We start from the raw sequence: 27,557 nt of genomic DNA, 5'->3' as shown, positions 1-27,557 counted from the left end.
CCGAAGACAGAATCAAGACCACTAGATGCCAGTCACAGGCTGGGCCTTCAGTCATTGGACTGGTTTGGGGCATCAAAAAATACCAGGCTTGTCCTGAAACCACTGGATGCCAGGGATTTTTTTTTTTTACCAGGATGAAGTATTAAGCCATTGGACATCAGACTTTGGCATGGAAAAACTTGGTTCTGTGATCTTTATGGACCATCAAACTGCTTGATGCCAAGGACAAGGTGAGGCATTTAACCACAGAATGGTGAATGTGGACCCACTGCGCCACTGGCCAGGATTAGCCCAGAGAGGCATGACTAAGTGGCTTCCTGGTCTTCACTAGAACCTCTGATGGTGAGGATAGGCTTGACTGCAGCATAGCCACCAGGCGCCAGAGGGGTTTAAAGTTCAGAGCAGAAATTGCATGCTGTGAGGTGAGAGAGGATGGTCCAGCTCCTATAGTTCTGGCAGAATGAATACTGTTCAAAAATGCAGAGCCTGAGAATTGGGAGTGTGCATCAGATCCAGGTTTGCCTCCATCTAAAATAAAAAAATGTTAATTTTGAGATATTTTAGAGAAATTCTCCCTGAATGTCACTGCTCAGAGCTTTGCGTTGAATCGTATAAATATGCGTTGCACCCACCCGCTGTATATGATTGCCGAAACGTTATTTAAATCGTGTTTTATAGGGTTAATTTTAATCTGTTTTTTGACTTGTTTTGCTGGGCTGAGCAGGGCGGTACGTTTACTAATTGTCAGGGTGTGACGAGGTGTAGATTAATGCTAGTTCTCAAGAACTAGTCTACAATTAAAAAAAAAAAAAAAAGTCATGCCTGACAGTGTTGGCACTACTTATATTTTTCCAGAAAATGAAGTATTTCTCCCAGAAAATTACTGTTATTCCATTTTTTTTTGTTATACACATTTCCTTTTGTGTATTGAAACAACACAAAGCAGAAAAAAAGTCAAATTTGACATAATTTCACACACAACCCCAATAATGGGAGAGACCAGGTGATCAATGGGATTTAGACCTGGACTCATTGCTGCCACTTAACAGTTCTCCATCTCTTTGTTTCCTTCCATTTCCGAGTGCTTCTTGAAGTATTGTTCTGCTGGAAGACCTAGGACACAAATCCAGCTTTCGGACACTGGGCAATACCCTGCGATCCAAAATTCTTTGGTAATCTTCAGATTTCATCATGCCTTGCACACAGTCAAGGCCTCCAGTGCCAGAAGCAGCAAAACAACCCCCAAAAAATCTTTGACCCTCCACCATATCTTACTGTAGGTGTTGTGTTCTTTTCTTTGTAGGCCTCTTTCCATTTTTTGATAAATAGTTGATTGATGTGCTTTACCAAAAAGCTCTATCTTGTTCTCATCAGTCAATAAGACTCTTTCCCAGAAGGATTTTTGATTTACTCATGTACGTTTTTTTATGTCTCTGTGTCAGCAGTGGATCCTCTGTAGTCTCCTGCCATACGTTTTCATTTTATTCACAAGTGGATGGATAGTTTGTGCTGACTCTGAAGCACCCTGAGCCTGCAGGACATCTTGGATTTCTTTGGAACTTGATTGGGGCTGCTTATCAACCATGTGGATCATCCTGTGTTACAACCTTTTCATCAATTTTTCTTAGTTGTCTAGATTCCAGAGAAATTAGCTGCAGTGCTATGGGTTGTAAACTATTTTGTTTTTTGTTGTGCACCATGGACAAAGGGACATCAAAATCTCTGGAGTTGGACTTGTAACCTTGAAATTCTTGCTATTGTTCAAAAAGGTTGGTTCTCATTTCCTCAGACAGTTCTTTTCTTGTCCTCTTTCTGTTCTCCATGCTTAGTGTAGCACACAGACACACAATGCAAAGATTGAATTAACTTCTCCCCTTTTTATCTGGTGTCAGGTGTGCTTTTTCATATTACCCACTCCTGTTACTTGCCACAGGTGAGTGTGAACAAGCATCACTTGTTTGAAACAAAGTTGTTTACCCACAATTTTGGAAAGGTGCCAACAATTTTTGTCTGACCTATTTTTGGGGGTTGTTATGAAATTATGTCGAATTTGCCTTTTTTCAGTTTTTTTGTGTTCCCATACGCACAAAGGAAATAAACGTGTAATTGCAATAATTTTCTGGGAGAAATGCTAAATTTTCTGGCACAATTTCAAGTGTGCCAACACTTTCGGCCATGACTGTGTGTATGTATATTTATATTATAATATGACCTTTTAATCCTTAAAGAATTTGTCCTATGTCAGCAAGTTATCGCCTATTCTCAGCCTGGGAGGCGACTTGCTGTGCATCTGAGTACTGAGCTATCTACAAATCGCGAGCATGCTCAGTGACTATGTATGCTCACTGCTGCATATTTCATGGGACTGCTGAAGTAAATCACGATGGGGTATTGGGGTATTTCAGAGCTCATCCTCTTTTGAGTGAACCCTATTAACCCCTTCCTGCTGTAGTCGATTTTAATTTTTTAGTTTTTCTCTGTATAACCGTATGTTTGCTTTTTAAGAGTTGTAGATATGAATGATTGCAATCCATTTATCTTACAATCTTTTTTTTTTTTTTTTTTTGTTTGTTTTGTGTCTGTGATGTTGTATTCAATAACATAAGGATTTTCGTTTTTCACTGGCCGAGATGAGGGGGTGCACTTATTTTTTATTTTGTTTTGTATCTTTTAGTCCATAATGCAGAATTTCTATACAGTTGTGTATTCTGTCATGTAATATAAAACTGGTAAGCGCCCATGGTCCTGGCATCTGGATATGGTCATGTGTAGACCCCTGGCTGCGATCGTTTCACAGGTTGGAGGGCGGGCGATAGCTGCCTGCTGGAGCCCGTCCTGCGTCTGCTTCTTAAAATCATCGTTCCGAGTGCTATGTAACGTGATATTTGCATCACAGTGAGATCGGCCAGGACCCGGCGGTGTATTGTGTCAGTGTTTACACAGGTGAGGGCGACGGAGAAAAAGATGTCTGTTCTTGCCAAGAGGAGCCTTGAATGCGAGATCTGTCAGTGTTGCACACCTTTCCAGGGTCCGGACTGTGCTCCTCACACCTTGTCTGCTAAACTTTCTTGTGCTCCATGTTGGGCTTTGCAAGTAGCTTGGTGTGCGCCCATGTGTTGATCTTTTTAGTCTTTAATAAGGCCTCCCAAGACACACATCCGAGTATTGATGTTAAGACTTTTTTAGTCTGTGTGCACAGTTCCTGTCCACGGTCTCCAAGACGTCCCCAGTCTGCCTTTGGCTTCCAATATCTCGGCTACCTGTCTGCTCTATCCTGGATGTCTCTGGTCTTCCTGCAGCTTCTAGTATCTCGGCTACCTGTTCATAGTCTTCAGGACGTCTCAGTTCTGCCTGCAGCTTCCAGTACCTCTGCTACCTGTCTCCGGTCTGTCTGCAGCTTTCATTACTTCTTCAGCTTGTCATCAGGATGTCTCCTGTCTAACTGTAGCTTCCAGTACCTCTGTCAATGGTCTACTGTCTGTGTCCTGCATCCATTCCTCACATGTCTTCTGCCCCAACACCCTTGGCCCTTGTGCCCATCTGGACAGCCAGGACCTGCTATTACATGGACATTCGTGTATACATTTTTTTTTTTTTTTTTTTGTACAGCTGGTATAACCTGGGCATCTCCTATATATAATTATATATGTACAGCTGGTATAACCTGGGCATCTCCTATATATAATTATATATGTACAGCTGGTATAACCTGGGCATCTCCTGTATATAATTATATATGTACAGCTGGTATAACCTGGGTATCTCCTGTATATAATTATATATGTACAGCTGGTATAACCTGGGTATCTCCTGTATATAATTATATATGTACAGCTGGTATAACCTGGGCATCTCCTGTATATAATTATATATGTACAGCTGGTATAACCTGGGCATCTCCTGTATATAATTATATATGTACAGCTGGTATAACCTGGGTATCTCCTGTATATAATTATATATGTACAGCTGGTATAACCTGGGCATCTCCTGTACATAATTATATATGTACAGCTGGTATAACCTGGGCATCTCCTGTATATAATTATATATGTACAGCTGGTATAACCTGGGCATCTCCTGTATATAATTATATATGTACAGCTGGTATTACCTGGGCATCTCCTGTATATAATTATATATGTACAGCTGGAATAACCTGGGCATCTGCTGTATATAATTATATATGTACAGCTGGTATAACCTGGGCATCTCCTGTATATAATTATATATGTACAGCTGGCATAACCTGGGCATCTCCTGTATATAATTATATATGTACAGCTGGTATAACTTGGGCATCTCCTGTATATAATTATATATGTACAGCTGGTATAACCTGGGCATCTCCTGTATATAATTATATATGTACAGCTGGCATAACCTGGGCATCTCCTATATATAATTATATATGTACAGCTGGTATAACCTGGGCATCTCCTGTATATAATTATATATGTACAGCTGGTATAACCTGGGCATCTCCTGTATATAATTATTTATGTACAGCTGGTATAACCTGGGCATCTCCTGTATATAATTATATATGTACAGCTGGTATAACCTGGGCATCTCCTGTACATAATTATATATGTACAGCTGGTATAACCTGGGCATCTCCTGTATATAATTATATATGTGCATAACCTGGGCATCTCCTATATATAATTATATATGTACAGCTGGAATAACCTGGGCATCTGCTGTATATAATTATATATGTACAGCTGGTATAACCTGGGCATCTCCTGTATATAATTATATATGTACAGCTGGCATAACCTGGGCATCTCCTGTATATAATTATATATGTACAGCTGGTATAACCTGGGCATCTCCTGTATATAATTATATATGTACAGCTGGTATAACCCGGGAATCTCCTGTATCTAATTATATATGTACAGGTGGTATAACCTGGGCATCTCCTGTATATAATTATATATGTACAGCTGGTATAACCTGGGCATCTCCTGTATATAATTATATATGTACAGCTGGCATAACCTGGGCATCTGCTGTATATAATTATATATGTACAGCTGGTATAACCTGGGCATCTCCTGTATATAATTATATATGTACAGCTGGTATAACCTGGGCATCTCCTGTATATAATTATATATGTACAGCTGGTATAACCCGGGAATCTCCTGTATCTAATTATATATGTACAGGTGGTATAGCCTGGTATAAGAGGAGTGTATATGGTGCGGTTGTAGTGCCCATGTGTTCTGGTGTAATATATGCCTCAGTAGCTCAGTAATTCCTCTCCGGCACGTCTCAGCTCTCGGGCTGAGCTTTCTTGGCAGCGAGGTGACGTTACATAAGACTTTTTGGCTGAGGTTTTGTCTTCCCTCATTAGTATTCTCCGAGAGTATGTATTGTCAGATGATGGGGGGAGTTGTCCATTAGGGGTTACATGAGGCCTCCAGCGCCCTGTCGTTATTAGGCGGTGCCCACGGCTCGGGGGTCTCTGTGCCGCTGGCAGGGTTGGCCGGGACGCCACATCTTGGCTGTGCCCCATTGTGTAATCACTTTGATATAAATGTTTTCTCCACTGTTTTCCAGGCAGACGCAGCCAGCATTTTTTTTTTTTTTTGTCTCTTCCAGTAAGCTCAGAATCCCCGAGCCCCTGCTCTCTGCTTGGTGTAACTATTCCTCGCGGAACCATCTCACGTTCAAGTCCCCGAAACGTTAAAATAAGAATTAGCATTGCCCTGCTTTCCCACGTTATTAAACACTAGTGGACGTTCCCCTCCACGAGTCTGTGCAGATGACATCTGTTACATATCCAGATGCCTGCAGCCACCACCAGGGGGAGCTCACAGTATTTAAGTGGAGACAAGCTGACAAAATCCGTGAGCTCCCCCGGTGGTGGTTGTAGGTAGTGGAGATTTTTCATAATTTTTTTTTTTTTTAACAATTGGAGATTTCTCTTTCGGATCTGAGTGCGTCCAATCCCTAATATATTCCCACTTTTATCCTTTCAGGTGCCTCTTAATATGCAGACTCCAGAATCGCCCGATGGCTGCTTCCTGCCCCAACATCTGGACACTGCAGCCCTAGACTTAGATGTCGATGAGCTGGACTCTATACGGGAAGATGAAGAAGGTACTCCACACCATTAAAACCACTCCTAAAGGGCCTCTGCCCAAATCCTAAACCTTCTGTGTGCTTCAGAATACTCTTCTCTGACTTTGTCTTGTAAGGGCAGCAGTTTGTTCTCCAGAGCTGTACTTCCTGAAGATAAAAGTATTAAAGCTGAGTGGTTTAGTCACCTGGTCACCCCCGCCTGTATACAGACTCCTTCTCTTAGGTGCAGTTGCACAACTTTTGGGAATGGTGAGGATTCCTAAATTCCAGTCTAACCATTTAGGGGTGGAGGGAGACATGTAAACCCTACTCTAAAGGGGGCATTCAATTTTGTCATGGGGTCTAAGGCTTTCCTGCAGCGCCCCTGCTCTACCTGTGCTTCCACCTTACCTTCTGTGTTTATTATACATGGGACTCTGGATGCATCCACATGACGGCCCATGCTCACTACCAGTGCAGCTGGCTTCATTTTACTCTGCTTCACAAGGAATTCTTCAGAAATGCTGACGTCGGCCTGATCTCCTCAGAGATTTATCCCATAAGCCGTGCCTGAGAAATGACGAGCTCCTCCGCTAATCAGGGGAAAAGGACATCCCGGGTGAAACATTACATGGTGGTCAGCGCCCTACGGTTTATGATTAATCTTATTTTGCATAGCGTTTGTGTCCTTCACTCCTTAAAGCAGCAGTAGGTTTTGAACACAGATGTATATTACACTGCAGATCTCCTCACTATAGGAAATCATCACTTCTTGCATCATATTTATAGAAGTCAAGCAGAGAGAGATATACATCACATGGGAGACGCTGAGACTGCTGTATGTACATCACATAGGAGACACCAAGACTGCTGTATGTACATCAAATGGGAGACACTGAGGCTGCTGTATATACATCACATGAGAGGCGCCGAAGCTGCTGTATATACATCACATGGGAGACGCTGAGACTGCTGTATGTACATCACATAGGAGACACCGAGGCTGCTGTATGTACATCACATGAGAGACTCCGACGCTGCTGTATATACATCACATGAGAGACACCAAGGCTGCTGTATGTACATCAACTGGGAGACACCGAGGCTGCTGTATGTACATCACATGAGAGACTCCGACGCTGCTGTATGTACATCAACTGGGAGACACCGAGGCTGCTGTATGTACATCACATGAGAGACACCGAGGCTGCTGTATGTACATCACGTGGGAGACACCGAGGCTGCTGCATCTACGTCACGTTGGAGACCCCGGGGCTGCTGCATCTACGTCACGTGCGAGACCCCGGGGCTGCTGCATCTACGTCACGTGGGAGACCCCGGGGCTGCTGCATCTACGTCACGTGGGAGACCCCGGGGCTGCTGCATCTACGTCACGTGGGAGACCCCGGGGCTGCTGCATCTACGTCACGTGGGAGACCCCGGGGCTGCTGCATCTACGTCACGTGGGAGACGCCGGGGCTGCTGCATCTACGTCACGTGGGAGATGCTGGGACATGTACATGACTGAAGGCGCCAGGGCTGTCCCTGCTGTTGTCGTTGGTCGGACTGGAGCACAGAGTGCGCTGACTCCGCCCACAAAAAACGACAAAGTTGGCCTGCGTAATGTAATCTACGGCCCAAGCATTGTGTTCTCTGGGAATTTGTCAGGGGTCTGAGAAAAGTACTTTGTGGGCTGGAGGTTCCCCACCCCTGCCTTAAAGGGATACATCTTGCAGGGGGACTTCTCTCAATTTCCCATGCAAGTCATCTCTGTTGTTCCCTGTTACCAGCCATTTCAGTCTGAGAAGAGACTGACTACAGGACAGGTGAATAGTGTATTGTCGACCATTTTCCTTCAACCAGATTCTTCTATAACTAATGTATTCAGCCTTATCTTCTCTCTGGGAGACCATGCCGCCTAACCCTTAAGCCCCCTTCACACATAGCGAGATCACTAGCGATATCGCTAAAGCGTCACCGATTTTGTGACGCAACAGCGATATCGGTAGCGATCTCGCTACATGTGATACTCACCTCCGACCGGCCCCCTGCTGGATTTCGCTGATCGCGCGATATCGTTCTGGTCGTCGGCTTCTTGCTGGCGCCGACGAGCGACTCCATGGACGCGGGCGGAAGACGTCACCCTCGCTGCGTGTGACAGTTAAGTATCGACCGCCGACCGCTGCTGCATCGCTGGTGAGATCTGCCTGTTTGGCAGCTCACTAGCGACCATTTAGCGATGCACCAGCGATCCTGACCGGGTCGCATTATTGTCGGGATCACTGGTGCATCACTAAATGTAACGGGACCTTTAGTGAGCTCAGGATGTTTATCTGCTATACATTAGGCTGCCTCTTCCTGATGCACAGACCTGTTTTATGTCTCCCCTGCTGCTACAGCTAGCACCAGTGAAGGCCGCCAGATTTCTGCATTTTACATGGTGATACTGTTTTCTAATATTTCTTCTCTCTCTACAGGATCTCAGTTCAGCTCGTTCCTCAATGTCTATTGTCTCAAACCACTGAAACACCAGGGGTCTGTATTCCTGAAAGGCGTCCCCGTGACTGCAAATATATTACAGACTGAGCGCTACACCAGTGGCACCAAGGTAGGAGAGCAGAGCTTAGCAAGAAATGGGCGGAGTCTCCGTGATAGGAGGAGCTATTAGGCTCCACCTCCTGCAGGGTGATACAGGTGGGAGGAGCTATGAGACTCCACTCCCTGCAGGGTGATAGATGGGAGGAGCTATGAGTCACCTACCCCTACAGACACTATGAGCAGCTTGGAGATTTAGTGCTGGACCAGGGGAGGGAGAGGAAAACACAGCTTGTTGGATTTTTTATTTTATTATAATACTACAACCCCTCTTAATGTTTCAGTCCAAATATTCAAAAAAAAAGTTAGTGTAAATGAAAGATTTATATAGGAATAAGGCTGTGTGCCCACGAAGCGTTTTTTAAGCGTTTCCGCGGTGTTTTTAAACGCGCGATTCTGCCGCGGAAACGCTTAAAAAAAAGCTTTCCATGGATTTGTAATAGAAAATGCACATGTTGTGCCAGTGGTGCGTTTTTTACCGCTGCGGTATCGCTTAGCGGTAAAAAACGCAGCATGTTCATTAATTTTGCCTGCGATTCCGCATTCCATCAATTATATGGGCAAAAACGCATGGGAAAACGCTTGACAATCGCGTCAAAAAGCGCATGCGTTTCTGCTCAGGAAAAAATCGCTTGAAAAATGCTACGTGGGCACATAGCCTGATAGCCACGAAAAGGAAAGCTGCAACTCAGAAGAAAACAAGAGCCTCATTCGGCGATGTTTACTAAAAAATAAGTCATTGCTGTTATGTAACAACAGATTTCTTCTGGGGAACATTAGATAGAAGAATGCTGCTCCTCCCGCCAGTGGACAGGAGCAGCCAAAACTTTTGGAGACTGACACAAGCCTTGGTTTTCACATTTTGCTGGTTTGGGTATTTTTATTGACGGACAATTATAAAACATTCCATAAGTTTTTACACTTTTATTGAAAAACTGCCCCCTTATTCTCTGCGCTCGTGCCCCCTTATTCTCCGCGCTCGTGCTCCCTTAGTCTCCGCGCTCGTGCCCTCTTATTCTCCGTGCTCGTGCCCCCTTATTCTCCGCGCTCGTGGCCCCCTTATTCTCTGCGCTCGTGCCCCCTTATTCTCCGCGCTCGTGCTCCCTTAGTCTCCGCGCTCATGCCCTCTTATTCTCCGTGCTCGTGCCCCCTTATTCTCCGCGCTCGTGGCCCCCTTATTCTCCGCGCTCGTGGCCTCCTTACTCTCCGCGCTCGTGGCCCCCTTATTCTCCGCGCTCGTGGCCCCCTTATTCTCCGCGCTCGTGGCCCCCTTATTCTCCGCGCTCGTGGCCCCCTTATTCTCCGTGCTCGTGGCCCCCTTATTCTCCGCGCTCGTGGCCCCCTTATTCTCCGCGCTCGTGGCCCCCTTATTCTCCGCGCTCGTGGCCCCCTTATTCTCCGCGCTCGTGGCCCCCTTATTCTCCGCGCTCGTGGCCCCCTTAGTCTCCGCGCTCGTGCCCCCTTAGTCTCCGCGCTCGTGCCCCCTTAGTCTCCGCGCTCGTGCCCCCTTATTCTCCGCGCTCGGGCCCCCTTATTCTCCGCGCTCGTGGCCCCCTTATTCTCCGCGCTCGGGCCCCCTTATTCTCCGCGCTCGGGCCCCCTTATTCTCCGCGCTCGTGGCCCCCTTATTCTCCGCGCTCGTGGCCCCCTTATTCTCCGCGCTCGTGGCCCCCTTATTCTCCGCGCTCGTGGCCCCCTTATTCTCCGCGCTCGTGGCCCCCTTATTCTCTGCGCTCGTGGCCCCCTTATTCTCTGCGCTCGTGGCCCCCTTATTCTCTGCGCTGCCAGTTAGATCCTATTCATGACGGTGTTCTCAGGTCCAGTCCTGCACTTTATTTTACAGGTGTTTCTGGTGATGTAATGCCCCACCCTCTTGTACATTTCAGGATCGAACCTGCACTACTTATACAGGCTTTTCTGGTGATGTAATGCCCCACCTTCTTGTACATTTCAGGTTCGGACCAGCACTTTATATTCCATATGTCTCACGCACGGGCCTTTCCAATGGACGATCAAGAAGAAGTACAAACATTTCCAGGAGCTGCACCGCGATCTCCTTAGGCACAAGATATTTGTCTCCCTCCTGCCCCTAAACCCGCTATCTCGGTAAGTAGAGGTGGTGCCCAAATGAGGGCAGGGGTTGAGTTGAGGTATGGGTGATGGCTCCTCAGGGGCGGGATCTTGTGGTCTTTGAGGAGCTCAAAGGTTGTGTCCCATCAATGAGTCTCTGTCACATCCGGGTCTCACCAACATTGTGTAGCTCCACCTCAGGAGATACACCTCTCATCTCCGTGTATCTAAGTGTCTTAGATGCAGTGGTCCATACATCTGAGGCTCTTATCTATAATCCCACTGCCAGGTTTTCTGTGACGAGGTCCCGAGCTGAAACCACCTCCGAGGAAATGCCCTCTCTGCCCCACGCCTCCGGGGAGTCCTCACGGCGGACCTCAAGTAAGCAGGTCGGTATGTAACCTACCAAAGGGCTTAGATATACAGCTCAGCAGATGGTATTACCCAGGATAGGATTAGATACACAGCTCAGGAGTACAGTACGACACAGGATTAGATGCACAGCTTAGGAATACAGTATGGCACGGGATTAGATGCACAGCTTAGGAGTACAGTATGACACGGGATTAGATGCACAGCTCAGGAGTACTGTATTACACGGGATTAGATACACAGCTCAGGGATACAGTATCACACGGGATTAGATACACAGCTCGGGTACAGTATCACATGGGATTAGATGCACAGTATCACATGGGAATAGGTGCAAAGTTCAGGCATACTGTATCACACGGGATTAGATACACAGCTCAGGGGTAAAGTATCACACGTAATTAGATGCATGGCTCGGGTACAGTACCACACGGGATTAGATGCACGGCTCAGGGGTACAGTATCACACGGGATAGTCAGCACGGTGGCTCAGTGGTTCTGGGTTCGAATCCCACGAAGCACAACATCTGCAAGGAGTTTGTATGTTCTCCCCATGTTTGCGTGGGTTTCCTCCAGGTACTCCGGTTTCCTCCCACACTCCAAAAACATACTGATAGGGAATTTAGATTGTGAGCCCCATTGGGGACAGTGATGAAAATGTGTGCAAACTGTAAAGCGCTGCGGAATATGTTAGCGCTATATAAAAATAAAGATTATTAAAAAATAAAGATTAGATGCACGGCTCAGGAGAACAGTATCACACAGGCTTAGATACACAGCTCAGGAGAACAGTATCACACAGGCTTAGATACGATGCTATTTATGGACAGTCTGGACTGTTCTCTACTCTGAGGGTCTCATTTGTGTTTTCTTCTAGAAATATCTGGCTGAATACCTCAATGTGCTCCTGGCCAAGTCCTTCTACCGAAACTACCACGCCATGGTGAGAGACGGCTGGGGGAAGCGCTGCTGTTGTATACTGATGACGGGCCTGCCTTATATACAATGTCGTCACACTGCAGTGGAGCAGTGTTGGGACAGGGGCTCCGGACCACCTCATACACTTCTCCTGATGGAGATGACTCGGGGCCGCACATTAACTGAAGCTCTTCTCACTGCTGAGCACCGGCCCGACACACCTTATCCCAGAAACTGCCACAGAGTAGGGGGTCGGTCTCGCCCCGGCGGGCAGGGGGTCGCGTAGTGCAGCTGTCACTGTGTATGGCCAGATCTCCACCCTCCAGTGTCTGTATGAGGTCACTGTTAGGTGTCTGGCCATCAGGACGGACGTCTTCATATTCACACTGTTCTCTTCCAGATGGAGTTCCTGGAGGTCAGTCAGCTCTCCTTCATCTCAGACCTGGGAAGCAAAGGACTGTGAGTGTTCAGTGTATCGCCCGTGCCGAGTGCCATTATCCTGTACCTGAATGACAGTAACCTTATCCTGTACTCCCAGTGTCGGCGTCATTATCCCGTCCTGATTGTCTACATCCCGAGTGTCATTGTTTTGTGCCCTAACTGTCACTATCCCATTTTCCAAGTATCTGTGACAATAGGGTCATTGTTCTGTACCCAGGGTATCATTATGAATGTCGGCATCATTATGTTACGTCTGTACCCAGAGTGTCACTGTCACTATCCCATCCCCCAAGTGTCATTGTCCTGTATCCTGTCAGTGTCATTATCCTGTCCCTGAGTGTCTGTACCCTGAATGGTTTTGGTGTCATTATCTTGTCTCCCCTCCCTCCCCCCCCCCCCCCCCCGTACCGGAGGAATTCCGTGGGGCTGCCCATAAGTCAGTGCCGGGACCTCCACTACTTTTGTCACTTAACTTTCTCTTTCAGAGAGGGTTTTATACTGAAGAGATCGGGGGGTCATCGAATTCAAGGTCTCAATTGCTTCGGCCATCACCAAATCTGTTACCGGTGGTCAAAAAGGTGAAAGCTACATGCTCTATATTAATCCTCTTTCACACTTCAGTGTCCGATACATGTGGTGACAGTTCTCGCATGTACCAGAGACCCTTTATATACAAGTGAATGGGTCTGTGCACATGTCAGTGTGTGTTTCCTCGGACTGTGTGTCTGTGGGCAAAATATGCTGACATGTCCGTTTTTTTAACTGCATCACGGGCCGCAATATGTCCCGCACACATATGACACACGAAGGACATCCGTGTGTTACCAGTGTGACACGTACCAGCTCCTGGGAAGCAGCTGTACTGTTAGCGCTGTTCCCCGGCACTGGGTGCTAAAGACCGCTCTCATCATTCTCCCGTGCTCTGCCGGCGAGCAGGGAACAATTGCGGGAGTTTTATTCAACTGATAACAGTAAGAACAGGCGCCGGCTAATAGGAGTATTCATCAGCTGTCACCTGCACTATAAGTAAATAAATAAAAGAAAACTGAGTGGGTTCCCCTGTTTTTTTTTTTTTTGTTTTTTTTAATAACCAGCCAGGCAAAACTTACAGCTCACGGTTCCAACCCTCAGCTGTCAGCTTCAGCAAGGCTGGTTATCAAGAATGGAAGAGTCCCCATTCGTTTTTGTTTTTTTTTTAATTTAAATACATTTTTTTAAAAATGGCGTGGGTTCCCCCCCCCATTTTTGACAGCAAGCCTTGCTAAAGCAGACAGTTGGGGGCTGGTGTTCTCAGACTGGTAAGGGGCCATCCCCCTAAAAAAATGTAGCTTGCAGCTGCCCAGAAAAGGCACATCTATTAGATGCGATTAATTCTGGTGCTTTGCCTGGCTCTTCCCACCTGCCACGTGGCGGTGGCAAGTGGGGTTGATGTCACCTTTGTATTGTCAAGTGACCTCAAGCCCACGGATTAGTAATGGAGAGGCGTCTGGTTAAAAAAAAAAAGACACCTATCCATTACTAATCCTATAGTTATATGGTGAATAAAGTCCTTTATTAGAAATAAAACCAAACCACAGTTTTCCATTTTTATTTATAAAAAACAAACACAGTTAGGTGAGTATGACGCCTAATTCCACTAAATCATTCGCCTTCTCACTGTGATCTGTGGTGAAGTCACTGAGCTGAACAGCGATGAATTCAGTGACTTTTTCCCACGGTGCTGAGGTCACTGCAGTTCAGCCCGGCTGGGAACGCAGCCTCAGTGACCCGGAAGTAGCCTCGATGACGTCACCGCTAGTCACTGAGGCTGCGGTTCTCAGCCTGGACGGTCACATCTTGGTATCGTTCAGGTTGAACACTGTTAATCCCCAGACATGGATTACGGCGTAGGACAGAACGACAGACAGGTGATGGATATGGTTGTTTTTATTTTTGTTTTTATTACAGGAGATGTTTGCTTCAATGGAATGGGCGTTAGGTGAGTATAACTGTGTTTATTATTGTGAAATAAAAAGGGAAAACTGTCTTTAGTCTTATTTCAAATAAAGGCCTTGATTCTGGCTGTGGTTATTTATAATACAACTATAGGATTAATAATGGATTGGTGTCTCCTAGACGCTTCTCCATTACTAAGCCATGAGCTTGATGTCACCGGACAATACAAAGGTGATATCAACCCCACAAATATTACTCCACCTGCCACCGCTACAGGGCAAGTGGGAAGAGCCGGGATAAGTGCCAGAATTGTCTGCTTTAGCAAGGCTTGTTGTCAAAAATGTTGGGGGACCCCACATCATTTTTTTTTTTTTTTTAAATATTTAAATTTAATAAAATTGCATGGGGACCCCTCTATTCTGGATAACCAGCCTTGCTGACAGCTGATGGTTGCAGCTTCCAGCTCTCAGTTTTTGCCTGGCTGGTAATCAAAAGTACAGGGGAACCCATTCCGGATTTTTGATGTATTTACTTATAGCGCAGGCGGCAGCTGATGAATACTCCCATCATCCACCGCCTGCTCTCACTGTTATCAGTTTAATAGAACACTCAACATTCTCCCCTGGTGACTCAGCACGTGCAGGGGAGAATGTTGAAAGTGGTCTTCAGCACCGGACACTCGGGAACAGCGCTAACAGTACCGCTAATTCCCAGGCGCTGGTGTGTGTGCCGTATCAGTACCACACATTCCTATATTTTGTTATTACTGTACGCCTATAATTTACAGTATTGCTATACTCCTATATTTTATGGCATTACTATACTCTTATATGGCATTACTATGCTCCTATATTATAGGGTATTATTATACTCGATATTATATGGTATCACTACACTCTATATTATATGGCATTTTATATGGCATTACTATACTCCTATTTTATATGGTGTCACAATACTTCCATATTATATGGCATCAGTATACATTTCTTACATTATGTAGTATTACTTTGCTTCTCTCGTGCTGAGTTGACCATCCCCTTGGTGTCTTCTCCAGGTGGGTCGTGGTTAAAGACTCCTTCCTTCTCTACTTAAAACCAGATTCTGGAGAAATCTCTTTTGTTTTGCTCTTTGATCCTCAATTTAAAACTGAAGTTGGCAAAAAAACGACAGAGACGAAGTACGGGGTCAGCATTGAGAACTATCTGAGGTACGGGGTCAGCATTGAGAACTATCTGAGGTACGGGGTCAGCATTGAGAACTATCTGAGGTACGGGGTCAGCATTGAGAACTATCTGAGGTACGGGGTCAGCATCGAGAACTATCTGAGGTACGGGGTCAGCATCGAGAACTATCTGGCGTATAGGGTCAGCATCGAGAACTATCTGACGTACGGGGTCAGCATTGAGAACTATCTGACGTACAGGGTCAGCATTGAGAACTATCTGACGTACGGGGTCAGCATTGAGAACTATCTGAGGTACGGGGTCAGCATTGAGAACTATCTGAGGTACGGGGTCAGCATTGAGAACTATCTGAGGTACGGGGTCAGCATTGAGAACTATCTGAGGTGTACTGGGTTCACGGCCAGTAGTCCACAGACCCAACTAATGAAATCACCGAGGGACATCAAACATTTCCCGGCTTCACATCTATGACATCACTATTCATGATCTCTGCTTGCTGTCAATGAATTGCTTTCTACTGACGTCTCGCTCTCACAACTGTGACTTTGTTACAATGTATTTGTGCAGAGAGAGAATCTGTCACTTTCTATAAATATATATATTTTTTACGTGGTATAAATGCCGCTGTTCTCCTGAATCGGTGTAGTTTTTGCTGCGTTCTTGCTCCTCTCCGCTCCGGAGATATGGTTCCTCCTTCCCTGTGCTTAAGTCAGGTTTTGTTATTCAAATGGGCGTGTTCAGCTCTTTTGTGGGTGTCATCCTGAGGACCACACCCTCTTGGTTAACAAGACTAGATTTATATATATATATAGGGAAGATAGGGCCATATCTCGGGATCGAAGAGGCGCAGAAATAAAATAAAAATTGCGCCGGATTCAGGAGAACAGCGGCAATTACACCAGGTGAAAAAATGACTTATTTATTGCCAGTGACCAGTCCTTTCAAGTAAGGGATTTGCATGAAGTCTAGAACTGACATTTGTTATTTTCTGCTATGTTTACTGAAGTTCATATAGACTTCTACATTGTAGCAAAACCTCAGCTGTGTGACAAGGTCAGAGCAAGTGTCCTGTCTATACCTGTCACTGACGGGAAGCAGAGCTACTGAATAATCCAGTGACCGTCCTAATCTGAGTAACGTGGCCTCGTCCATTCCTTGTATGTATCGGCGCCCTCGTCCCGGCTGTGACTTCTCTATAAGGCGCCTATAAATAGTTAATGCCCCACTTTCCTGATATCTCTATCAAAAGAATCCACGTATTGAATGTTCTGCTCGTACAGGGAGCAGATGATCGCCGGCGGCTGTTGATTCTCCATGTTCTCATGTCGGTCTTGTGCTCCTCACTTGATGTTGGCATTGTAGGGGCATTTCATTATCACATTAGCAATATGTTGGGCAGCAGTTTGTTCTCCGGAGCTGCACTTCCCACTGTAAGAGGAAAAGTGATCACTCTTATCTTATACTTTATATAGAGATATGTTTATGAAGACTTGCTGCTTCTAGGGTAAAGTGGAGAGGGAGGAGGAGGATGCGGGGAGTCTGGAGAGGGAGGATGAGTGTGTGGGGAGTCTGGAGGAGGATGTGGGGGGGAGACTAGAAAGGAAGGATGACGGTGTTGTGGGGGTGTCTGGAAGGGAGGAAGGTGGAAAAAGATGTGGAGGAGTCTGTAGGGGAGGGAGGAGGACGACTATATGGTGGGGATTCTGGAGGGCAGGATGGAGGATGGGGGGCCCTTGGGAGCAAGAAGGACAACAATCAGGGAGTTTAGTCTAGAAGGGAGGAAAGAGGACGACGCTGGGGTGGGGGTGGGGAGTCTGGAAGGGAGGAAGGAGGACGACGCTGGGGGGGCAGTCTGGAAGGGAGGAAGGAGGACGACGCTGGGGGAGAGTCTGGAAGGGAGGAAGGAGGACGACGCTGGGGGAGAGTCTGGAAGGGAGGAAGGAGGACGACGCTGGGGGAGAGTCTGGAAGGGAGGAAGGAGGACGACACTGTGGGGGAAATTGAAGGGGAAGTAAGAGGACAATGATGGAGAATCTGGAATGGAGGAAGGAGGACTATGGTAAAGAATCTGGAGGGGAGGAAGGAGGACGGCGACGAGAAGGCAGTCTGGAGGGGAGGAAGGAGGATGACCATGTGGAGGGGGGGTGGAGCTTGGAGGGGAGGAAGGAGTCTGGAAGGAAAGAAGGATGATGTGGGGAGAGGGAAGGAATGAGTACAACTGGAGGCTGTCTGAAGGGGAGGAATGAGGATGACGGTGGGGTAAGTCTGGAATAGAAGAAGTAAGATGAAGTGGGGGAGGGGAGGAATGAGGACATTGGGGTCTTAGTCTGGAGGGTGGAAGTAAGGCAAGGTGGGGGTGGAGTCTGGAGGGGAGGAAGGAGGTGGATGTTTGCTGGAGGAGGGAGTCTGAGGGGGATGAAGGAGGACAAAGTAATTGTATTCTGGAAGGGAAGAAGGAGGATTACATGGGGGGAAGGGAATGAATGAGGACTACTGGAGAGTAAGGCTGAAGGGGAGGAAGGAGGTCTACTTTGGAGAGTCTGCCCTACTTCCTCCATTGCAATGTGGGGGGAGGGGAAGAATGAGGATGACGGTTAGGTAAATCTGGCAGGTAAGAAAGAGGATGATGTGAGGGGAGGAATGACGACACCGTGGGACGTGATTCTGGAGGGTAAGAAGGAGGACGACTGGTGGGGTGGAGGGCGTCTTGAAGGAAAGGAGGAGGTTGACGTGGGGGAAGAATGAGCACTACTGGGGGTAAATCTGAAGGGGAGGAAGGGGGTCGACAGTGGGGGGATGATTATGTGAGGGGTGAGTCTGGAGGGGAGGAAAGAGGACGACGTGGAGTGGGGAGTCTGGAGGGGACGTGAGGGTGATTCATTTGTTGTAGTGTTAATAAACATGATTAACCGTGTACATGTATGTGACACCAGTGACTATTACTATCTAGTGGCCACTTTGTTATCTCACCTTCTGCTGACCCTTTCATGCACATGGTAGGACGCTGATCCTGAAGTTTGGGGGGTATCGTCAGGCTCGCTGGTGGAAGCAGCAGATCACGCAGATTGCGGAGGAACAGGGTAAAGATTTCCTGAGTCTCCATCGGTTTGATGCTCACACTCCGATCAGGCAGAAAACCCAAGTGAAGTGGTGAGTATTGGCCTCTGGTCTTCTGCTCTCCTCCTTCTGTGTGGTTATGGACGATTTTCACCCAATCTTTCTTCATTCTTGGGCTCTGCCCTCCAGGTTTGTTAATGGCGCTGGTTATTTTGCTGCGGTTGCTGATGCTCTAATGCAGGCTCGAGAAGAAATCTTCATCACTGACTGGTGGTAAGAAGGGATTTGGGGTCAGTTTTGTGTGTTTTCTATTGGACATGTATGATGGGCGACTATATGACCATTGGGGTTCACCACTCAATCTTTGCAATGACACCTAGGTCTGGGTGGATAATGACAAGTTCTGAATTTCCACAGTAGAACATTCTAGAACGTCACCATATTTTAGAGCAGGTAGATGCATCTCTGTGCATAGGTAGGACTGGACTAGGGGAGGTTGATCCTCATTACATGGTGGCCAGTTTGGGCTCTGAGTCATTAGTAGCCATTTCTGTAGTAGACCCCAGGGAAGTGGGTGTGGAGTCTGCTGTAGACCCCAGGTAGGGGGTGTGGAGTCTGTTCTAGACCCCCAGGTAGGGGGCATGGAGTCTGCCCTTGACCCCAGGGAAGTGGGTGTGGAGTCTGCTGTAGACCCCAGGTAGGGGGTGTGGAGTCTGCTGTAGACCCCAGGTAGGGGGTGTGGAGTCTGCTGTAGACCACAGGTAGGGGATGTGGAGTCTGCTGTAGACCACAGGTAGGGGGTGTGGAGTCTGCTGTAGACCACAGGTAAGGGGTGTGGAGTCTGTTCTAGACCCCCAGGTAGGGGGCGTGGAGTCTGCTCTTGACCCCAGGGAAGTGGGTGTGGAGTCTGCTGTAGACCCCAGGTAGGGGGTGTGGAGTCTGCTGTAGACCCCAGGTAGGGGGTGTGGAGTCTGCTGTAGACCCCAGGTAGGGGGTGTGGAGTCTGCTGTAGACCCCAGGTAGGGGGTGTGGAGTCTGCTGTAGACCCCAGGTAGGGGGTGTGGAGTCTGCTGTAGACCCCAGGTAGGGGGTGTGGAGTCTGCTGTAGACCCCAGGTAGGGGGTGTGGAATCTGCTGTAGACCACAGGTAGGGGGTGTGGAGTCTGCTGTAGACCCCAGGTAGGGGGTGTGGAGTCTGCTGTAGACCCCAGGTAGGGGGTGTGGAGTCTGCTGTAGACCCCAGGTAGGGGGTGTGGAGTCTGCTGTAGACCCCAGGTAGGGGGCGTGGAGTCTGTTCTAGACCCCCAGGTAGGGGGCGTGGAGTCTGCTCTTGACCCCAGGGAAGTGGGTGTGGAGTCTGCTCTTGACCCCAGGGAAGTGGGTGTGGAGTCTGCTCTTGACCCCAGGGAAGTGGGTGTGGAGTCTGCTCTTGACCCCAGGGAAGTGGGTGTGGAGTCTGCTCTTGACCCCAGGGAAGTGGGTGTGGAGTCTGCTCTTGACCCCAGGGAAGTGGGTGTGGAGTCTGCTCTTGACCCCAGGGAAGTGGGTGTGGAGTCTGCTGTAGACCCCAGGTAGGGGGTGTGGAGTCTGCCGTAGACCCCAGGTAGGGGGCGTGGGGTTTACTCTAGACCCCAGGCAGGGGGGGCGGCGTGAGGTCTGCTCTAAACCCCAGGTAGGGGGCATGAGGTCTGTTCTATACCACAGGTAGGGGGTGTGATGTCTGCTCTAGACCCCAGGTAGGGGGTGTGGAGTCTGTTCTAGACCCCCAGGTAGGGGGAGTGGAGTCTGCTGTAGACCCCAGGGAAGAGGGTGTGGAGTCTGCTGTAGACCCCAGGGAAGTGGGTGTGGAGTCTGCTGTAGACCCCAGGGAAGTGGGTGTGGAGTCTGCTGTAGACCCCAGGGAAGTGGGTGTGGAGTCTGCTGTAGACCCCAGGGAAGTGGGTGTGGAGTCTGCTGTAGACCCCAGGGAAGTGGGTGTGGAGTCTGCTGTAGACCCCAGGGAAGTGGGTGTGGAGTCTGCTGTAGACCCCAGGGAAGTGGGTGTGGAGTCTGCTGTAGACCCCAGGGAAGTGGGTGTGGAGTCTGCTGTAGACCCCAGGGAAGTGGGTGTGGAGTCTGCTGTAGACCCCAGGTAGGGGGCGTGGAGTCTGCTCTTGACCCCAGGGAAGTGGGTGTGGAGTCTGCTCTTGACCCCAGGGAAGTGGGTGTGGAGTCTGCTCTTGACCCCAGGGAAGTGGGTGTGGAGTCTGCTCTTGACCCCAGGGAAGTGGGTGTGGAGTCTGCTCTTGACCCCAGGGAAGTGGGTGTGGAGTCTGCTGTAGACCCCAGGTAGGGGGTGTGGAGTCTGCCGTAGACCCCAGGTAGGGGGCGTGGGGTTTACTCTAGACCCCAGGCAGGGGGGGCGGCGTGAGGTCTGCTCTAAACCCCAGGTAGGGGGCATGAGGTCTGTTCTATACCACAGGTAGGGGGTGTGATGTCTGCTCTAGACCCCAGGTAGGGGGTGTGGAGTCTGTTCTAGACCCCCAGGTAGGGGGCGTGGAGTCTGCTGTAGACCCCAGGGAAGAGGGTGTGGAGTCTGCTGTAGACCCCAGGGAAGTGGGTGTGGAGTCTGCTGTAGACCCCAGGGAAGTGGGTGTGGAGTCTGCTGTAGACCCCAGGGAAGTGGGTGTGGAGTCTGCTGTAGACCCCAGGGAAGTGGGTGTGGAGTCTGCTGTAGACCCCAGGGAAGTGGGTGTGGAGTCTGCTGTAGACCCCAGGGAAGTGGGTGTGGAGTCTGCTGTAGACCCCAGGGAAGTGGGTGTGGAGTCTGCTGTAGACCCCAGGGAAGTGGGTGTGGAGTCTGCTGTAGACCCCAGGGAAGTGGGTGTGGAGTCTGCTGTAGACCCCAGGGAAGTGGGTGTGGAGTCTGCTGTAGACCCCAGGGAAGTGGGTGTGGAGTCTGCTGTAGACCCCAGGGAAGTGGGTGTGGAGTCTGCTGTAGACCCCAGGGAAGTGGGTGTGGAGTCTGCTGTAGACCCCAGGGAAGTGGGTGTGGAGTCTGCTGTAGACCCCAGGGAAGTGGGTGTGGAGTCTGCTGTAGACCCCAGGGAAGTGGGTGTGGAGTCTGCTGTAGACCCCAGGGAAGTGGGTGTGGAGTCTGCTGTAGACCCCAGGGAAGTGGGTGTGGAGTCTGCTGTAGACCCCAGGGAAGTGGGTGTGGAGTCTGCTGTAGACCCCAGGGAAGTGGGTGTGGAGTCTGCTGTAGACCCCAGGGAAGTGGGTGTGGAGTCTGCTGTAGACCCCAGGGAAGTGGGTGTGGAGTCTGCTGTAGACCCCAGGGAAGTGGGTGTGGAGTCTGCTGTAGACCCCAGGGAAGTGGGTGTGGAGTCTGCTGTAGACCCCAGGGAAGTGGGTGTGGAGTCTGCTGTAGACCCCAGGGAAGTGGGTGTGGAGTCTGCTGTAGACCCCAGGGAAGTGGGTGTGGAGTCTGCTGTAGACCCCAGGGAAGTGGGTGTGGAGTCTGCTGTAGACCCCAGGGAAGTGGGTGTGGAGTCTGCTGTAGACCCCAGGGAAGTGGGTGTGGAGTCTGCTGTAGACCCCAGGGAAGTGGGTGTGGAGTCTGCTGTAGACCCCAGGGAAGTGGGTGTGGAGTCTGCTGTAGACCCCAGGGAAGTGGGTGTGGAGTCTGCTGTAGACCCCAGGGAAGTGGGTGTGGAGTCTGCTGTAGACCCCAGGGAAGTGGGTGTGGAGTCTGCTGTAGACCCCAGGGAAGTGGGTGTGGAGTCTGCTGTAGACCCCAGGGAAGTGGGTGTGGAGTCTGCTGTAGACCCCAGGGAAGTGGGTGTGGAGTCTGCTGTAGACCCCAGGGAAGTGGGTGTGGAGTCTGCTGTAGACCCCAGGGAAGTGGGTGTGGAGTCTGCTGTAGACCCCAGGGAAGTGGGTGTGGAGTCTGCTGTAGACCCCAGGGAAGTGGGTGTGGAGTCTGCTGTAGACCCCAGGGAAGTGGGTGTGGAGTCTGCTGTAGACCCCAGGGAAGTGGGTGTGGAGTCTGCTGTAGACCCCAGGGAAGTGGGTGTGGAGTCTGCTGTAGACCCCAGGGAAGTGGGTGTGGAGTCTGCTGTAGACCCCAGGGAAGTGGGTGTGGAGTCTGCTGTAGACCCCAGGGAAGTGGGTGTGGAGTCTGCTGTAGACCCCAGGGAAGTGGGTGTGGAGTCTGCTGTAGACCCCAGGGAAGTGGGTGTGGAGTCTGCTGTAGACCCCAGGGAAGTGGGTGTGGAGTCTGCCGTAGACCCCAGGTAGGGGGTGTGGAGTCTGCCGTAGACCCCAGGTAGGGGGCGTGGGGTTTACTCTAGACCCCAGGCAGGGGGGGCGGCGTGAGGTCTGCTCTAAACCCCAGGTAGGGGGCATGAGGTCTGTTCTATACCACAGGTAGGGGGTGTGATGTCTGCTCTAGACCCCAGGTAGGGGGTGTGGAGTCTGTTCTAGACCCCCGGGTAGGGGGCGTGGAGTCTGCTGTAGACCCCAGGGAAGAGGGTGTGGAGTCTGCTGTAGACCCCAGGGAAGTGGGTGTGGAGTCTGCTGTAGACCCCAGGGAAGTGGGTGTGGAGTCTGCTGTAGACCCCAGGGAAGTGGGTGTGGAGTCTGCTGTAGACCCCAGGGAAGTGGGTGTGGAGTCTGCTGTAGACCCCAGGGAAGTGGGTGTGGAGTCTGCTGTAGACCCCAGGGAAGTGGGTGTGGAGTCTGCTGTAGACCCCAGGGAAGTGGGTGTGGAGTCTGCTGTAGACCCCAGGGAAGTGGGTGTGGAGTCTGCTGTAGACCCCAGGGAAGTGGGTGTGGAGTCTGCTGTAGACCCCAGGGAAGTGGGTGTGGAGTCTGCTGTAGACCCCAGGGAAGTGGGTGTGGAGTCTGCTGTAGACCCCAGGGAAGTGGGTGTGGAGTCTGCTGTAGACCCCAGGGAAGTGGGTGTGGAGTCTGCTGTAGACCCCAGGGAAGTGGGTGTGGAGTCTGCTGTAGACCCCAGGGAAGTGGGTGTGGAGTCTGCTGTAGACCCCAGGGAAGTGGGTGTGGAGTCTGCTGTAGACCCCAGGGAAGTGGGTGTGGAGTCTGCTGTAGACCCCAGGGAAGTGGGTGTGGAGTCTGCTGTAGACCCCAGGGAAGTGGGTGTGGAGTCTGCTGTAGACCCCAGGGAAGTGGGTGTGGAGTCTGCTGTAGACCCCAGGGAAGTGGGTGTGGAGTCTGCTGTAGACCCCAGGGAAGTGGGTGTGGAGTCTGCTGTAGACCCCAGGGAAGTGGGTGTGGAGTCTGCTGTAGACCCCAGGGAAGTGGGTGTGGAGTCTGCTGTAGACCCCAGGGAAGTGGGTGTGGAGTCTGCTGTAGACCCCAGGGAAGTGGGTGTGGAGTCTGCTGTAGACCCCAGGGAAGTGGGTGTGGAGTCTGCTGTAGACCCCAGGGAAGTGGGTGTGGAGTCTGCTGTAGACCCCAGGGAAGTGGGTGTGGAGTCTGCTGTAGACCCCAGGGAAGTGGGTGTGGAGTCTGCTGTAGACCCCAGGGAAGTGGGTGTGGAGTCTGCTGTAGACCCCAGGGAAGTGGGTGTGGAGTCTGCTGTAGACCCCAGGGAAGTGGGTGTGGAGTCTGCTGTAGACCCCAGGGAAGTGGGTGTGGAGTCTGCTGTAGACCCCAGGGAAGTGGGTGTGGAGTCTGCTGTAGACCCCAGGGAAGTGGGTGTGGAGTCTGCTGTAGACCCCAGGGAAGTGGGTGTGGAGTCTGCTGTAGACCCCAGGGAAGTGGGTGTGGAGTCTGCTGTAGACCCCAGGGAAGTGGGTGTGGAGTCTGCTGTAGACCCCAGGGAAGTGGGTGTGGAGTCTGCTGTAGACCCCAGGGAAGTGGGTGTGGAGTCTGCTGTAGACCCCAGGGAAGTGGGTGTGGAGTCTGCTGTAGACCCCAGGGAAGTGGGTGTGGAGTCTGCTGTAGACCCCAGGGAAGTGGGTGTGGAGTCTGCTGTAGACCCCAGGGAAGTGGGTGTGGAGTCTGCTGTAGACCCCAGGGAAGTGGGTGTGGAGTCTGCTGTAGACCCCAGGGAAGTGGGTGTGGAGTCTGCTGTAGACCACAGGGAAGTGGGTGTGGAGTCTGCTGTAGACCCCAGGGAAGTGGGTGTGGAGTCTGCTGTAGACCCCAGGGAAGTGGGTGTGGAGTCTGCTGTAGACCCCAGGGAAGTGGGTGTGGAGTCTGCTGTAGACCCCAGGGAAGTGGGTGTGGAGTCTGCTGTAGACCCCAGGGAAGTGGGTGTGGAGTCTGCTGTAGACCCCAGGGAAGTGGGTGTGGAGTCTGCTGTAGACCCCAGGGAAGTGGGTGTGGAGTCTGCTGTAGACCCCAGGGAAGTGGGTGTGGAGTCTGCTGTAGACCCCAGGGAAGTGGGTGTGGAGTCTGCTGTAGACCCCAGGGAAGTGGGTGTGGAGTCTGCTGTAGACCCCAGGGAAGTGGGTGTGGAGTCTGCTGTAGACCCCAGGGAAGTGGGTGTGGAGTCTGCTGTAGACCCCAGGGAAGTGGGTGTGGAGTCTGCTGTAGACCCCAGGGAAGTGGGTGTGGAGTCTGCTGTAGACCCCAGGGAAGTGGGTGTGGAGTCTGCTGTAGACCCCAGGGAAGTGGGTGTGGAGTCTGCTGTAGACCCCAGGGAAGTGGGTGTGGAGTCTGCTGTAGACCCCAGGGAAGTGGGTGTGGAGTCTGCTGTAGACCCCAGGGAAGTGGGTGTGGAGTCTGCTGTAGACCCCAGGGAAGTGGGTGTGGAGTCTGCTGTAGACCCCAGGGAAGTGGGTGTGGAGTCTGCTGTAGACCCCAGGGAAGTGGGTGTGGAGTCTGCTGTAGACCCCAGGGAAGTGGGTGTGGAGTCTGCTGTAGACCCCAGGGAAGTGGGTGTGGAGTCTGCTGTAGACCCCAGGGAAGTGGGTGTGGAGTCTGCTGTAGACCCCAGGGAAGTGGGTGTGGAGTCTGCTGTAGACCCCAGGGAAGTGGGTGTGGAGTCTGCTGTAGACCCCAGGGAAGTGGGTGTGGAGTCTGCTGTAGACCCCAGGGAAGTGGGTGTGGAGTCTGCTGTAGACCCCAGGGAAGTGGGTGTGGAGTCTGCTGTAGACCCCAGGGAAGTGGGTGTGGAGTCTGCTGTAGACCCCAGGGAAGTGGGTGTGGAGTCTGCTGTAGACCCCAGGGAAGTGGGTGTGGAGTCTGCTGTAGACCCCAGGGAAGTGGGTGTGGAGTCTGCTGTAGACCCCAGGGAAGTGGGTGTGGAGTCTGCTGTAGACCCCAGGGAAGTGGGTGTGGAGTCTGCTGTAGACCCCAGGGAAGTGGGTGTGGAGTCTGCTGTAGACCCCAGGGAAGTGGGTGTGGAGTCTGCTGTAGACCCCAGGGAAGTGGGTGTGGAGTCTGCTGTAGACCCCAGGGAAGTGGGTGTGGAGTCTGCTGTAGACCCCAGGGAAGTGGGTGTGGAGTCTGCTGTAGACCCCAGGGAAGTGGGTGTGGAGTCTGCTGTAGACCCCAGGGAAGTGGGTGTGGAGTCTGCTGTAGACCCCAGGGAAGTGGGTGTGGAGTCTGCTGTAGACCCCAGGGAAGTGGGTGTGGAGTCTGCTGTAGACCCCAGGGAAGTGGGTGTGGAGTCTGCTGTAGACCCCAGGGAAGTGGGTGTGGAGTCTGCTGTAGACCCCAGGTAGGGGGTGTGGAGTCTGCTGTAGACCCCAGGTAGGGGGTGTGGAGTCTGCTGTAGACCCCAGGTAGGGGGTGTGGAGTCTGCTGTAGACCCCAGGTAAAAGGCTTTTTAGATCCCATGAAGTTTCAGTTTTGATTTTAGTCGGGGGCACATTATGTATCCATGGCAATGGACACTCTTGATCCCATCCCATGCCATGCACTTTCTAGATCCCAGTTAATGGGCACAGTAGATCTCTGGCCGGGGGCTTGCTAGATCCTAGGCAGGGTCCATTGTAGATCTCAGGCACATCAATCGTGCCTACCTGGTATAGTGTGCTAGGCACATGCTGTCCACATATGTGGCTTTGCCATTTCTTCCCCGGTCGCACAACTGCTATATTGTGTTTTCCTTATTTCTCCCCTTTCTAGGCTCAGCCCTGAAGTCCATCTGAAGCGGCCGGCGCTAGATGACCTCTACAGACTGGACATTATCCTGAAGCGTAAGGCGGTCAGTACCTCAGGCCCCAATCATAATGGTGCGGTATTCATGGTCATTGATAGCTGTAAGGTCCAAACCCTGGGGGGCGATCATGGATGGTGGCCACTCATGGATAACTTATGGATAACGCATCACAAGAGACCAATATGTTGCCAATCACTTCTTTGGGTGGCTGCCTCAGTTTGAGACTCCATGGTTGGGTAGATGACGCTATATGCACCTCCAGGGTCAGGTGCATTGTCACGACTCTGTTGTCGGGTGTCCCAGGACCAGTGGCTCCTTCCCTGTCCCTAAAGCTAGGGGCGCCCTAACTTGCCCTGTTCTCGCGGTTACTTCTGATTGTGAAGACGCCTTGGTCACGTACCTTGCCTTAGCTCCTGAATCCGCTCTGTCTGTGCCCTTCCCCCATCGAGGAAAGAGTGGAGTAGTAGTGTACCGTAATACTCCAACCAGACTAACGAGGTAATACAAAGAGGGATAAAGGAAAACACCAATCACACAAATATACTCACATAAACGGCCCACGGGACACATCCGCCCGCGGACCGAGACAGCCGTGGGCCTGGAAACCAGAGGTCCCCTGGCCGCACCGTGCCCGCCTGCTATGTGTCTCCATGTGCGCTTACTTCTCTGGTGGAGGAGAAGCCTCCGGCCACTTCCTCCACCAATCAGCATGTGAAATGGCTGACGCGATGACGTCATTTCATCGCGTCAGCTGTGTACTGCGGAGAGTCGGCGCATCGGAGGCGCGGAGA

At 50.6% G+C, this 27,557-nt stretch overlaps 1 protein-coding gene across 6 annotated transcripts in view; it reads left to right on the top strand.

Moving 5' to 3' along the window:
* PLD2 (phospholipase D2) overlaps nt 1-27,557 on the top strand; it is an 86,658-nt gene that overhangs the window by 38,173 nt on the left and 20,928 nt on the right. For 4 of the 6 annotated variants that reach the window (XM_073547094.1, XM_073547095.1, XM_073547092.1 and 1 more), the window contains exons 2-12: nt 5,994-6,114; nt 8,553-8,683; nt 10,625-10,776; nt 11,030-11,129; nt 11,990-12,055; nt 12,431-12,489; nt 12,957-13,049; nt 15,464-15,616; nt 18,594-18,743; nt 18,840-18,923; nt 26,733-26,811. In XM_073547094.1, coding sequence (XP_073403195.1) covers nt 6,006-6,114; nt 8,553-8,683; nt 10,625-10,776; nt 11,030-11,129; nt 11,990-12,055; nt 12,431-12,489; nt 12,957-13,049; nt 15,464-15,616; nt 18,594-18,743; nt 18,840-18,923; nt 26,733-26,811 — 1,176 coding nt within the window. In that variant the 5' untranslated portion in view covers nt 5,994-6,005. Of the gene's footprint in view, nt 1-5,993; nt 6,115-8,552; nt 8,684-10,624; nt 10,777-11,029; nt 11,130-11,989; nt 12,056-12,430; nt 12,490-12,956; nt 13,050-15,463; nt 15,617-15,706; nt 15,737-18,593; nt 18,744-18,839; nt 18,924-26,732; nt 26,812-27,557 lie in introns of all 6 variants that reach the window. The other 2 variants (XM_073547096.1, XM_073547097.1) reach the window with 2 other exon arrangements.

The sequence above is a fragment of the Dendrobates tinctorius genome, unplaced genomic scaffold, assembly GCF_039654945.1.
Source record: "Dendrobates tinctorius isolate UK_male_01 unplaced genomic scaffold, ASM3965494v1 ptg000151l, whole genome shotgun sequence".
NCBI lineage: Eukaryota > Metazoa > Chordata > Amphibia > Anura > Dendrobatidae > Dendrobates > Dendrobates tinctorius.
This window is presented reverse-complemented; position numbering and strand designations above follow the sequence as displayed.